We start from the raw sequence: 15531 nt of genomic DNA on the forward strand, positions 1-15531 counted from the left end.
CTCATTCACACCCTGCCACATTTCTGGCAGCTAGTGCCTGCACACATTTCTCAAACCAGCGATTAAAAAGGAACATGTGTGCATCCATGCATTGGGTAATTGTAATCCTTCAGTGGTGGCACATTGCCAAAAAAAGGGGGCAGCCCTAAATGTTCTCATGTTTCGATTATAGATGGGCATCGAGGTAAAAGGGGCCATGTGTGGGCATGATGAATCTCAACAGCCATCAACCTGCTGTCATGATCTATGATGTGTGCAAAAATCTCTGCATGGTTACAGTCTTCAATAGGGACCTTGTGTGGGAATAGAAAGGCAACCTTTGGAAGATAACGATCGCTTCTTGCTAGAGTCAACACCCATGCGTGCTTGCTCCTGGGCTATTATTGAGTATTTGGATAGGTGAGGCGATGTCCAAATGTCTGTGCCTACAGTACTGTCCCTGTTTAGCTGCAGTCAAGATCTTGGAGCTATAGAAGACATGAGACCACAGAAATTCTAAGAATGCTACTTGATGTGTAGACAAAGACCTTCAGCAGATAGATGCTAATTGGAAGAGCTTGAGCATGCATATGCATGCTCGTTTGCATAAATGTGTGTGTGTGTGTGTGTCTGAGAGAATCCATGGTGACGGCTGGAGGATATGGCATATGGCAAAATCACTTGCTTGGTGGCAAAAGAATCTCCACAATTTATGGAGGAGCAAATTGCCTCTCAAGCAAAAGCTTTTCCTATGGCGTTGTCTTATAGGAACCTCCATGGGGGGGTCACTCTGGCTCAACGAAGGATTGCATCTGCTTCTTGTCTTCGATGCATGGCCCCTTCTGAAACGGTGCCTCATTTGTTTTGGATGTGCTCCAGCACTAAGACCTTCATATGCAAAATTTTCATGTTTCTTCGCCTTCGTTTCCCTAACTCTCCTTTTGGGAAACATTTTTGGCTTTTTGGCAGACTTCCTACAACCTTGGTCCATTACTCTTTATTTTTGTACTGGGTCAGATATTGGGCTTTTTGGACCATATGGCAGGATCACAACATGAGATATTTTGGGAATCCGTTCTTGCAATCTTATGAATATTTCAGACTCTCCTTACGGCAATCTATCTATGATGCTTGCCATCAAGGAGATCTTCCTCAGTCATGCCTGGAAATAGTTTCTCTTTGCTTTTGATTTCCTGTTGAGGCTCTCTGTTTTTTGAGACCCTCATGTAAATCTTGCTGACAATATACCTCTCATGGGTTTACCCAAAAAAAAAAAAAAAAAGTGTGTCTGAGAGAGAGAGAGAGAGAGAGAGAGAGAGAGAGACTTGCTGTCCCTTCTTTTGGGACTGTTTCTTAAGCTTACATGGATTCACTAAAAAAGTGTGTGTGTGTGTGTGTGTGTGTGTGCACTGTTGCCACAGAGAGAGAGAGAGAGAGATAGTAGTAGTAGTAGTAGTACTAGTACTAGTAGCAGTAGTATGAAATGCTGATTTGTTTGTGTTATAAAGCAGGACGCGGTCAATGGCTCCATATGCACTTAAGGATTCTTGTCAAGATCTCGTGCTTCGTAAAGGAAAGGCTAGGCTCGACATAAACCCTGTTGTTGCATCTAATAATAAACCCGTGGATATTGGTGGCGAGGATAAGGTTGGAAACAAGCATAAATTGTTAGATCATGGGCTCAGGACACTTCAGAATGCTCTAATCTATGAAATGGATGTTGAAGACCAGAATTGGCAGAATACTCCCGAGATTTCAAAGCAGCTTTTGGAGGTGGAAATTGCCACTGAGTTCAGTTCTTCCTGTGCATAACATGTGCTAGTCTGATTGTGTCCCCTTCATGTTTTCCCAACTACTGAAAAGGGTGGAAGTGGTGTTCCCTATGTTTATATGTTCAATGTTGTTTTCCTGAGGTATACATCATGATAGAGACAGCGTTTTGTATTCCTTATTGCAATATCATACACATTTACAAGAAGCAGGCTAATCAGGCTGGTGGACTTCTTATTTTGGTCCATGGAAGTATTGTAAATGGTAAGATGACGGGCTCAAAAGTCAGTTTATTTATTTACCTGTGGAAATATTGTAGTGGTAGAAGTGGTGGACTCCTTTATTCGGTCTATAGAAGTATTGTAGTGGTAAAATGATGGACTCAAAAGTGAGTTTTAAATACTCAAGACAAATGCAACTTTGTGTGGTATGATATTCTTTGTTGAAGTTCTGGAAACTAGGAGAACATGCACATTGTACTCAACAAATATTGTTAAGTGCCTTTACTTGTTAATTGCTATGGACTTCCTGCATGAGTTGTTTCCTTTGGATTCTCTCTCGTGTGTTTGTGTGTGTGTGTGTGTGTGTTTTGCACATGCATATGCGAGATAGAGAAAAAGAAAGAAAAGTGTATGAAAGTCCTTCAAAGAATGAAGGGTCTATGAGACTTAAAAAACCAGATACAATGAGCTGAATGGGTGGAGCCACTAAGCGGACATCTGCACCCAAGACAAATACAAATACGAACACAAACACGAATACTTAATATCTTAACCCAAGGGAGGAGGAAATCTGTAATGTGGTATCCATTGTGGCGCTCCTCTATATGCTGTCTGAGGAACCAAGTCCAATCGGTGACTAAGATGGATAAGCTCTCGACAGAGAGGGTCCGATGGTGATCTGTGTTATGGTGGCATGAAACCCCTATAGAGTGTTGATGACGGTCAAACTGCATGATTTTCTGCGGTGTCATAGCATTGGCTCTCTATCGGAAAAGTGCTACTATCACCCGCTAATAATAAAGAAAGAAGGGAATGACTGGAATGCCCTCAAGCAATCATAGCATGGATCTAGTCTGACTAAACGTCTTCACTCAAATGGTCTGCACTCATTTAATTATTACGCAAACAAGCCTACAGACAAGCAAGGCAACCTTATCCTACTTTCCAACTTTCACAATTCTCACAATTTCCAACTGTAACTTCAAATTGAAAATGAAAAAGGACACCAATGGGATCAGTAACACAACGTGGCGCTCATGTAGATAGGGCATATGCACCAGTATCCAGAGCGGGTATTCAGAGCACGTGGACATCAAGGCAATCTCTCACAAATTGATTGAAAAGCAATCACACATGGTCACACAATCACTTTGCTATTCTCACAAAAACCCATGAAACTAGCCTCTTCAAACTAATAGCGCATCCACACGCCTTCTCACCGGTCCTATAATCCTCTGGAAATCAGTCTGAATCCCATTATCTCAATTGGCCCATAATTTCGTTGATGGCGTATTTTTGAAAATCGAGCATGGCCACCTCTTGGCGGATGGCAAAAAACCACGACTGCTCTCCAATTCCCTCTCTTGGAAATAGCCAAAGCTCCCTTATCTTGCGAAATCAAATTCGCATCCTCCTCTAGAGCACTCGCGACGTGCCCCCTCCAACAACAAAAGATTTCGGTAACTCTCCAGTCCAATTGATTGCTCTCTTGCGTTTCCTTGGAACTCTCGAGCAATTGCAATCTCCACGTGCCATCGTCAACTTGAGTCATGTAGCCACCACGCATGCAACATGCACGCCATGCTTCAGTTTTCATGATGCACGCCATGCTTCAGTTTTCATGCTTTCAGCCACCTAATCAAGATCAATTTTACCACTCTTTGATTCCCTTCTCAAAATCTTAGGCCAAGACAATTAAGCCTCACTTTTTAGACATTGGGCACCACTCACAACAAGATGGAACCCACACATGACAACATAATCACATAACAGATAACAATGATAGACGTGCCATCCCAAAACCAACACCATGTCACATTGGATACCATGATGCTCTAGAGTGCCTGGTGCACCCCCACATTGCAACTCATCATCTCCCATAGAATTCCTTGCAAAACATATTTTCATAACTTGGAATATTTACATCAGCCCAGAATTACTTGCAAAAGAGCACCCACTAAATCCAAAAGCCCCCAGCTATACTAGCTGTGTACATCTAGGTGTTTGCCCCCTATATACGTGTAGCGCCACAAAAACCTTCTACATTTTTTAGTCTATCATATTTTGCCCATCCATAGGCTGCAAACATTCATGTCTTGTAGCTCATTCATGAACACGTGCTTCAGCTCAATGAATTGTCTTCCTCCATGAGATTCTCTTGCTTGCCTTCCATCATCAACTCACTTGCATTGTTCTAACAATGTACTTCTTCAGCCTCAAACCATTCTTGTGCATTTTGTCATCGAAGTCCTATAACTTATAAGAACCATTTGAAAATGTCTTTAGAACATGGTAAGGACCTTCCCATCTTGTTACAAACTTGGTCTTAAGGGTATTATCTAGCTTTCTATCATAGCGAAGAACCAAGTCACCTTCCTTAAGTTCCTTATCCTTATATTTTAGATTTGCTCTCTATTTCTCTCTTGTGTCATTGTAGAATGTTCCATTGCCTTCATTCTATCCCATTGACGCTCTTGCAAATCCAATAGCCTATTCTCATGGATTGAACTAGGCTCTTCATCCATCTTTATCAACATTTGAAGTGCTACAATTTTCACCTCCAACAGCAATAAAGCTTCTTTTCCATACACCAGATGGAAAAGGGAAAACTGAGTAGTGAGTTCCTTCCTTCACTGCAATACGGTAAGCCCACAAAGCTCCATGTAGTGCCAGATCCCAACCCTTTTCAAGTGTCCTCATCATCTTACTCATGATGTTTGTAAACTCTCCATTAAAGTTCTTATTCATGCCATTACAGTGAGGATAGTGAGGGGTGGCATACATGTGTTTGATCTTCAACTTGTCACATCGTAGAAACATCAACTCACTTCTAAAACTCGGTCCTCTATCAGAAACTAACTCCAAAGGCACACTAAAGCGGTAACAAATATCTTCATAAACAAACTTACAAACTTGCTTAGCATTGACAGCCCATAGCGCTCTTGCTGCAGTCCATCGAGATAAATAATCCACAGCAGTAAGTAGACAACAATTACCTCTAGTAGTCATAGGCAAAGGACCAATGGCATCAATCCCATCTTCTACTGGCATTGCAAACAAGACCTACACCAATGCCGATGTCTCATTGCAAAGAAGGACACACACATCCTTTAGCCATAATTTCCTGAGCATAGTCTTGAAAGCAAATTGACCACCACAAATACCTTCATAATTGGCCTCCAATATGTGCAAAATTTCCTCATGCCAGGGTACTCTCCTGAGAATCAAATCAGCACCCTTCATATACAATACATCATCAATCATGCAATATGGTTGACATGCCTTCACAAAACGGTATCTTCTCTGCTTAGGAACATCTGCAGGAACTTTTCCAGTCAGCAAAGATCTTTCTTCTTTAGCCAAAAACTCCCTACCTTCATAGAGTAGCCCTTGAACCTTCAATGCACTCACATGAGCATCAATCAATCCTTGGGCAGCAGCGTTTGCATTTTGGCCTCTTTCCACATGTTGCAAGGTCCATGCTTCAAATTGTCTCAACAACTTTTTTATGCCATTCACCCAGCTCTTTAAATTGTCTCAACAACTTTTTTATGCCATTCACCCAGCTCTTTAAATGTGCATGTTTTGTCTTCTAGACACCCAACACCTACTTAACAACCAACAATGCATCACATTTATTGCAATCCTTCTAATAGGTCCATATTAATGCATATATTTAGCCTTTCGTACAATGCAGAATACTCAACTTCATTGTTGCTTCCTACCTTGAGCTGAAAACCCATCCTTTGGACTTCTTTACCTCTTGGATCATGTACTACAATACCACGTGTAGCTTGATTCAAGATCTTCTTGAAAGAACCATCAAAGTGCAATACAATCCATCATCTAACACTTGCTCCTCCACTTTATCGGTGTGCTCTTCAACCTCCTTGACAAGAATAGGACCCAATGATGCTCTGGTAGAGTTCTCAACTAGAAAAGTAAATGAGTACTCTTGTAATTCAATTACCCACATAATCATGCACCGAGAAAGATTAGAGCTACTCAGCAATTGAGGAAGCAAGGTACAACTGGTAAGCACCACAAAAGACTGAGATATCAAGTAAGACCGGGATCTTCTACAAGCATACATCAAACTTGCCAGTGTCAATTCAACAGCTGTGTATTTCCTTTCAGCTTCATTCTTCACATGACTGGCATAGTAGACCGGCCTCATATATCTCGAACTCTCATCCTGCTGCTGCTGCTGCAAGAGGATGGCTCCAATAGCATCAGGACCCACTGAAGTACTAACATAAAAAGTCTTGGTAAAATCAAGAGCCTTCACACTTCTGATATTTCCAATCGACTCCTTCACAGCCTCAAATACCTCCTTACACTTACTGGTCCACTTCAAAGGATCACACTTTGCAACTTGTTGAAGAGGAAACAACACTTGAGACAGCATGTGAATAAATTGAGACAAATACTTCACCTTCTGCAAAAAGGTATGCAATTGCTTGGTATTTGATGGAGAAGATAACACAACCAATGCTTTGACTTTGGTTCAATACCATTTTCAGATACTATATGACCCAATACTTTGATACTAGTCCTTGCCAAAGTGACACTCCACTCTCATCTAACTTCTGAAAAACTTGATCTAGCTTCTCTATGTGCTCCTTACGACCACTATAAACACAGATGTCATCAATAAACATCTTGCAGAATTTATTAAGGAATGATGCCAATTACTCATCAGAGTTTTCCTGATAATGAGATGGAGCATTCGTGAGACCAAAGAACATCTGCCTATAGCTAAAACAACCCCATGGAGTAATGAAGGTGTTTTTCACTTGGTCTTTTGGAGCAATGGCAATCTGAATATAGCCAGAGTAACCATCACACAAGCTACACATCTCATGGCCAGCTATCCTATCCAAGATATCTTAGATGATGATTCCTTTTGGTAACAGCATTCAAGGGCTTGTAATCCACACCCCACCTCCATCTTCCATCCTTCTTTGGCACAATTACCACTGGGTTGGCCCAATCTAAATGAACCACTGGATAAATGATATTATCCTTGAGTAGTTTGATAATCTCCTCTCTCAACATCTGTGTCTTCTCAAAGCTCAACCTCCTCATCTTCTGAAATATTGGTTTAGCATTCTCCTTCAATTTAGTCCTCAATGGACTCCCCTTGAATCCTCTTATCTCCTTATATGCTGTGATAAACAAATTAGGATACTTCCGGAGCATCTTACGATATTTCTTCCTTCTCCTTTGTAGAGAGATCAGGACTCAATGTCTGCTCAACCAATTCCTGGGTGGACTCCTAAGGGTTCTTGGGCTGTATAAACCTCTCCATCACCTCATACTGGTCTCTTCTACCTTATTTACAAAAGTTGCCTCTTGATCCAATTCCAAATCTTACACACCACCAGTGAATGGCACATCAGCCTCATCACTCTCTAAAGTTATACTGCTCTCCTCTTCACTAGATCTTTCACTTTCCTCTTCCCCCTTTTTGGCATTTGAAATTTCTACATGACGAATCATATCAAAGCTCATCTTTTTAGCAGAAGAAGCATGCCCAGTTCTAAATTTCTCCCACTTTCTGCAGCCATAGTCTCTCCAAGATCAAAGAATAGGCTCCCAAACCAGCAGGCATAACATGACAATCAACCTTACAATGCACATTAAATACTTCAACATCTAGCCCAATCACTATTCCCAAGCTCTTTACCTTCGCATGGTTGGCCATTCGAATGCCGAAACTTGAAGGAGAAGATATCTTTAAGCCGAACTTCTCAACATAAGAGTGAGTGGTGACACAAATCTGAGCACCACCATCAATGCATGCCTCTCCAAGACCAAAACCTTTGTGCCAGGCCTCCAAATGTTAGGAGGTCTAAAAATATACATTACCTTTCCAGCTTCCTTCTGAGGAGTCTTTTTGCCAGGATTCACTGCACGCCGCCACTCCTTCAACTTGGGACATAGACCAATCATCTGTTCAAAAGTGATATCTGGCTTCCTTCTAGAAATATCCTCCACCAAGTCATACTCTATTTACTCCCTATCAATAGGACAATCAGATTCTAGAGTTTTCTGGCTTCCTTCTAGAAAGATCCTCCACCAAGTCATACTCTCCTTGCTCCCTATCAATAGGATAATCTAGAGTCTTATAACTCCTCCTTGGCTTCTTGGTCTTCTTCCTCTAACAGGTAATGACATCCTCAGCATGCTTACCCTTCTTTGTACTTGACCTCACTTCTTCATCATGGTCTCTCTTTCATAAAGGCATGATTGTCACATCATCCTCTTCTAGCCTAAGTAAATTCACAATCTTTCCTTTGCCGTTCTCCTCTACAGTAGCCTTGACAATTCCACTCGTGCTTGGTTGTACTCCATCTTTCACTTCCACACTATGGTTATTAGCACGATTATTTAATCCAGATGGCAATGGGCACACATCCTACCCATACGAGGAGGCTTATCACAATGAGTGCTATAGTGACTCCACACACCCCAATTAAAACACTGCACATTAAGAGCAAACATACCTCGGCCATGGCCTGCCTGCCATGGAGATGGGACACTACAAGAAGCTATACATCTTGATCCTCGACCACTTGGAGCTCGTCCTCGCTCTCTACCATGCATCAAGTTGAGGCTAATATTCTCCATGAGCTCATCTCGTGGATCTCCTCTTTAATAGACTCCTCCTTCTTGGGCTCTATGGTTGACTAAGAAATTTTGTTTTGTGAACTGGTCAACAAGTATACTACTTACACTCCCTAAGTTGTACACATGTGTTGAAATTTTAGTATCTTCGTATTGTACGATTAAATTTTTAGTGTACAATTAAATTTTTAGTATAACATTTTTTGAATGATTGGTCACGGAAGTCATATTCCTTTGCTGTGGGCTGGTTGCTCGGACAAATAGCTACCTTCATCATAGATTGTGCAAATGCATTGTAAGACAACTTATATATAAGAGGAATTATCATCAAGTTCCTGATGGATTGCCACAGCAGTCTATGCAACAAAGATCATGACAAAAAAGCTACAATGGAAGACATCATAACAAGATTGCATATGCATCATGTTGACGAAAACATTGCAATGCGACCTATGGAAGAGATGAAACCATGCTTGTAAAATTTTTTATTTTAGCATCATGTCTATACAATTTCAACAAACTATTTCACAAGTAAACTACTTAAATTGTCTTAGTTGTATACATGTGTATCTTTATATTGTACAAATGTTTGAATTTTGAGTACAACGTAATTTTACTTTTTTGAAATTCTAAAAAATTACTTTTATATATAGGTATTACATCTCAAAATTCAAAAGTACAATGTCATACGTAAAAGATTTAAAGCTTAGCATATTTGTGATTAATTCTTTGATGTATTACTCCTTGTAAAAGTAGATGACATGATCCTTTTATTATTAATTTTATAAAATAATGTGATTTAAAAGTTAAAAAAGGTAACATCATTATTGAATAGTTGAAAGAAAGAGTACAAGACAACAACTTCTTATTTGATACGACAAACTTTGTTGGAAGAAACGAATTCTTAAAATAAGAAAACACATGTGGCCTTGCTCTTTCTTATCTATATATACGTTGTAACCCTCTAAGAGCATGGATGTTTTTATCGAAGCTATGATTATATACTAATATAAAATCTTGGTAAAAGTTTATCGAGCCAATTTTTTTAGCTTCATAATATTGATAGGGTGGAATACTCTTTTACATATTTTCTTTTGAATTTTGAAGGAAAAATTGTAAATCTTGGCGAAACTTTAAATATTTTTGCATAAAATTTTCAAATCCTAGTGAATCTTTCAAATGTTTATTTCTATTAGGGTATATAAACTTTGACACTAATATAAAAGTTTAGCTTCTTAATGAAACTAAGTTGAAAAAATCCATGTCTACGAGTTTTTTTTGCATGAGGAGTCTTTTTACATAGTAAGCAAATGTTTATGTAATAACATATACATGTATTAATAACATGATGGTTTATCTTTACAAATTTACCAAATGATAGTTAAATACTACTTTCTTTTATATTTTTTCTTTATAGGATTATAGTCAAGTACTACTTTCTGATTGTTGATTTTTTCCTTGCTTCATAAATAATTATGTAGGATGGCAGTTGTGTAGCTATACAATGATACACTCAAAGTGATCAAAGTTACAGATCTCATTGAACGAATGCACGGAGTTGCTTTCAAAGGATTGATAACTAACCATTATGAAAAATCTGACTTCAACAAAAACAGTTCATACTTGAATATTCGTGCCGATTTAGTACATGACAAGGGACTTGCAACGATTACTTTATAACTTGATAAAGAGTTAATAGAAACATATGAACAATACATATAAAAGAAGCATTACATAAGAATTAAAAATCTCATTGTTTCAGGAAAAAAACAACAGATGACAAAGGAGAAGCTAACGTGACCATACAAATTACATATTATACAAAGATATTCAGAATACTAAAAAAAAAGTGGAGCTTAAATTCTATCTCAATACAACTATAAAATCATTATAATGCAAAAATTCAATAAGGAAACAGAAGGCACTCTTGCTGTCGTTATCTTGCACAATATGGCAAAATCCTTTGAGTGTAGCTCATTGAGCATCCAATTTTTTTCAGCCTCTATCTCAAGAAAAAGGTAATCTAACTTTTGAAAAAAGAAAAAAAATATCATAATTTTAGCATAACCTTGGTGTTAGATACAACGCTAATCTACGAGTTTTTTAAAGAAATAGAGCTAGTTACCAATTCATTGTCTATTCTATCCATGCCATCGCCAACTTACACATAGAACATTGTAGTTTTTTCAGTGTCATTCCTATGACTATCTCCTAAGATAACGATAACAAGAGTGCCTTCTTTTTCCTTCCAGAATGTTCTTGTTAATGATTTATAGTTGTATTGAGGTAGCATTTAAGTTCAACTTTTTTTATTTGCATTCTCAATATCTTTGTGCAATACGTAATTCATATGGTTACGTTAGAATCTCCTTTGTCATGTGTTGTTTTTTTTCCTGAAACAATAAAATTTTCAATTCTTATGTGTTCATATTTTTCTGTTAACTCTTTATCAAGTTGTAAAGTAACCATTGCGAGTCCCTCGTCATCTACTAAATCGGAACGAATATTCAAGTATGAACTATTTTTGTTTAAGTTAAATATTCCGTAGCGAGTAAGTATCAATCCTTTGAATGCAACTCCTTGCATTCATTCGACGAGATCCACAACTTTGATCACTTTGAGTATATTGTTGTATTGCAGCATAGTTGCCATCCTACACAATTATTTAGTTATGTAGAGTTAAATGAAGGAAGGATAAAATCAACAATTAGGATGTAGTACTTGACTATAATTGAGCGAACAAAAAATACAAGAGAAAGTAGTATCTGACTATAATTTGATAAAGTAAAAATATAAAAATAAACCATCATGTTATTGATGCATGTATATCTTATCACGTAAATATTTTCTTATTGTGTACAAAGGGTACTGAATAATATAATATGTTCTCTAAATAATAGATGTTGTATATGTTTAATTATGCATGAACGATTGTTTAGAATTACAAAGTATCATGCTTTATAACAATTTGTTTCCAATGGTACATATATCATTATATTGTACAATCCATTCTTATACAACATATCTTTGTTGTTGCTCATGAAGATTGGTAGTAGATGCAATAGAAAGTGTGTGATTGCTTCCTATTATTTAGTTTATATCTTGAACACTAATGCCGATGAACGTATCATTAGGAACAAAGACTCATGATACAAGAATGACTTGTAGAGAGTTGCAATGTATATATAAATGAGAACAGGTTGAAGTAGAATGAAGTTAGTTGAAAACTTGTACGTAATAAGATGCAGATGAGTAAGAGCAAGGCTACATATGTTTTCAAAATTTAAGAGCTTTGTTTCTTACAACAAAGTTTGTGGTATCAAATAAGAACCTATTGTCTTGTATTCTTTCTTTCATCTATTTAATAATGATGTTTCTTTTTTCAACTCTTAAATCATATTATTTATAAAATCAATAAAAAGAATATGTAAACTACTTTTATAAGAAGTAATACATCAAAGAATTAATCACAACTTTAAATCTTTTATGAATATACTTTTGAATTTTAAGTTATAATATGTTTATATTTTAAAAATTTCAAAAGTAAAATTATACTATATTGAAAATTCAAACTTAACACCTATTTCATTAATTTTGGACTTTTTTTGTTGTTTTTGGACGAAGCCCAAAAATCCTTCCCAAATGAAAAGTTTACTTTGTGAAAATATCCTTCCCAAATCAAAATTTTACTTTCTGAAAATATTCTTCCCAAATCAAAAGATCACTTTGTGGCACTATCATATTCACATAAAAATCTTGTTTTTTAAATCTATACTTTTGCAGCAACATGCAAGAATTTGAAATAATCCTATTTTAGAAATTCTAGCTATACCTAATTTATTTGTTAATTTAATTATTTTTAATATTTTTTCTTGACGTGATAAATTTATAAATCCATGAAAGGAGACTTAAATATTTCATGTAAATAACATTGTCACTCGCAATATGCACAAAATTTTTAAAACTTTTAATAAATAGAAAAAAGACATGATGCCATAAGACCCAAGATTTGTATTGAACCGAAGTCTAGATTCCGAGGGACCTTGGGTCCTAAGGCCATAAGCGATGGGAGGAACATTAAGGACATTTAGGTGACCATATACCTTGCTTATGTTAAAAATAAATAAAAGCTATTCGTCTAATTTGTCCAGGTCTTTTAAGGGGACCTTAGGACCTATTATTTATACCTTGGGACTGGGATACCTTTTAATAGGACCATGGGACCTTTGGACAGTTGTCCATGGTGGCCCTTTTGGAACCCATTATGATGGGGTTTTTGGCCTGCCATAGGTAGGTCTAAGTGAAGGCGATTCATGAAGAAGCGAAAATGGACATTTTTTTATTATAATAGCAATTATAGCTATCATTATATGTTTACATTGAGAGACGTTGCTCTCAGCTGGATTCTTTGTATCCAAAATGATATAGATTGAACATATGTTTACAATTTAAATTGTTGCTCTTAAAGAGCCTCAATTCATGCCATCTACATAATTTGACTCCCCATTGTCTTATTGCTCAATGTCATGATAGTCCCTTGCCAGGTGCCATCTGCATTAACTCCCACTTGTCTTGCCAAGCCTTGCCCCTTGGGTGCATTGACTACCCATTGTCTTATTGCTCAATGTGACAGTCCCTTGCCAGGTGCCATCTGCATTAACTCCCTATTGTCTTGCCAAGCCTTGACCCTTGGGTGACATCTAGTGCATATTTTGACTCTCATTTGACATAGGAGGTGATGACTCTGATTATAATTGTCTTGAATTGGCTTCTTGCCTAGTTCCCAAATAAAATCCTTCAATGGACTTCAATACAAAGCTTTAATCATGGGCATTCTTCATTTGCACTGTCTCCTTCTACTTCCTCCATGGCGAGCATCCTTAAAAATTCGTGTATATGCAAAATACTTTGCTGTGGTATTTTTATTTTTCCTTCTACCTCATATCCCATGCACTTCTTTGATTTCTTTGCCCTTGAATGCCAAGACACTATGATTGTCTCCGTCAAAACTTAAGAGACCGCTTCATCATTTGGGACCCACTCCTTCATTATATAATTAGTATATAATGTGTTGTTATCCATGTTCTCCTTCCTGCCCTTTGGCTCATACCATACTACTGTAAATGTTGTAGCTCTCCCTTGGTCATCTCTTTGCACATCAACTACTTTTGCAACCCAAAACTTCACATTCTCATATTCATCATCCGATGGCTGAACCACAACAAAACAATCGACCTCTATATCTACTTGTGGCATAAACTCTCTCTTTTTCGGTCCACAATATGGACGTGGGAGTATTGATACAAATTCATTTTCAAAGACTAGAGCTAGGCGCAAATCGTTATGAACATTTGGCCAAAACATATTGCATTCTTCCTTGACATCCTTTGAGCCTCGCATTCTCTCAAGGTCCTTTATTAAATTTTGTGTCTTGTTAATTATAGTGGTAGTGTGTTCTCTCCAAGTAGGCTTCGAATCAGGATATCTCCGGAGCATTTCCTCTTTGTATGTAATAAATGCTTTTAATCCTTCTATTTCATAGTTAGACCTCTCATTGAATTCTTGTATGGGAGCCCATGTTGGATACCTTTCCTTGCTGGGAATTGAAGTTAAGAGACTGTAAGGTTCTTCAAGTTCCCATTTTGTATCATGAGAATACTGTTGCCATTGCATTACAGATTTTTCATCTTTTAAAAAAAAAACGAAAGTAGTGTGGATTGGTATGACCTGTCAATGCATCACCACCCATTTGTATGAAAGGTAGAATGAAGCTCTTCCAATCATACATTCTTTCGAGCCTCTCACATACTGTACTTTCCTTACGACCACCAACTTGCTTGCCACATCTTCTTACCAAGTCATCTATTGTCTCCACATCCTTGCATTTAAGCTCTCTTGAGATTGTGCTTAAAACCTGATCGATATCCTCATGTGTATGCCCAACATACAAAAATCCACATTCGACCTCATTGAAGATTCGATGAGCAACTAGCATGGAGTAGAATGCAAACATGAGTACATTCTTATTTTCTCGCTAGCAATTATCAGCTTGTATTCTCAAAGTCGATGGTAGGTGACCTTTTTCTGCATGTACATTGTGAATCGCCTTCATAATAGATGTTATAACTTGATTGCTATCATGTAGATGCAAGGAATCAATCCATATATTTGCAAAGAACTTAATTCCATGCACTAACACTCCACATAGATGTGTCTTTAGAAAGTGCTTTCCTTGTAATTTAGGTGGAGTGGCAATAAAATGAGGCAATGTTGTTGTATTCTGATCCATGCCATCTACAATAAGGCACATGTAGTCATCGGGATGCGAAATAGCTTGCTCCTTACAAAATGCATATTTTTGTTTGGAATGTCGAATAAGGTCATGATGAGATTTTTGGTTTTTTTGGTATAATTCCCTTTGATTTGGGCATGTTGCACTCTCAATCGCTCGCTTTAAATCATCACAGACATTGCACTTTAACATTTTTTGCCTCCTTGGGATTTTAACATATCCAAAGTTCTTCTTCCAAAGAGTATACAAAGTATGAGAAGAAGCTATGGCATCCCCTCTTTGCCTTTGCTTTTCTGCAATAGAGTCAAATACTTCGAGCTTTGTCAAGCCCATTGGAAGGTGCATTTTAGTGATCGCGTCACCGTTAGGGAGTTTGGTAGATATATGGGGTTGAGGTAAAGCATTTTCATGTATGAAGTCTTGCAAAATTGCTGCTGCCCTGACAGTTGAGGTTCTTGATTTGGACCTTCCTCTATTACCGTGAATGCTAAATTTGTCACTGCCCTTTGCCTTGGTGACTTAATCCCAATATGTACCATGGGATAATCCAGTAATATTACGATATGCCTTATTGCAAATCTTTTTTCCATTTACGAGAGGTTTTACCTTTTGTCTTGAACTTAGCCTTTTATTGCCATT

The 15531-nt window shown here is 37.6% G+C and overlaps 2 protein-coding genes across 2 annotated transcripts in view; one reads left to right on the top strand and one right to left on the bottom strand.

Moving 5' to 3' along the window:
- The window catches only part of LOC147883566 (uncharacterized), a 30139-nt gene extending 27960 nt beyond the window's left edge, over nt 1-2179 (top strand). The window contains exon 8 of the mRNA XM_087399197.1: nt 1491-2179. Coding sequence (XP_087255323.1) covers nt 1491-1791 — 301 coding nt within the window. The 3' untranslated portion in view covers nt 1792-2179. The remainder of the gene's footprint in view (nt 1-1490) is intronic.
- A 2308-nt stretch (nt 2180-4487) lies between these two features.
- On the bottom strand, nt 4488-6378 carry LOC147883567 (uncharacterized). Its single transcript, XM_087399516.1, has 3 exons — nt 5791-6378; nt 5135-5366; nt 4488-4915 (listed from the first exon to the last, which is right to left on the bottom strand). The coding sequence occupies exons 1-3, from the start codon at nt 6376-6378 to the stop codon at nt 4488-4490; spliced, it is 1248 nt and encodes a 415-aa protein (XP_087255642.1).
- Between the last annotated feature and the right edge of the window lie 9153 nt (nt 6379-15531).

The sequence above is a fragment of the Dipteris shenzhenensis genome, chromosome 28 (assembly GCF_047967505.1).
Source record: "Dipteris shenzhenensis isolate YYH24624 ecotype China chromosome 28, Dip_SZ_1.0, whole genome shotgun sequence".
Classification (NCBI taxonomy): Eukaryota; Viridiplantae; Streptophyta; class Polypodiopsida; order Gleicheniales; family Dipteridaceae; genus Dipteris; species Dipteris shenzhenensis.

Coding starts and splice junctions, on each gene's coding strand:
- LOC147883567 (XM_087399516.1), bottom strand. CDS start 6,378: ATGCTGTCTCAAGTGTTGTTTCCTCTTCAACAAGTTGCAAAGTGTGAT. Junction 5,367..5,790: donor GATTGTATTGCACTTTGATG/GTTCTTTCAAGA, acceptor AGTGCATTGAAG/GTTCAAGGGCTACTCTATGA. Junction 4,916..5,134: donor ATTGGAGGCCAATTATGAAG/GTATTTGTGGTG, acceptor GATGGACTGCAG/CAAGAGCGCTATGGGCTGTC.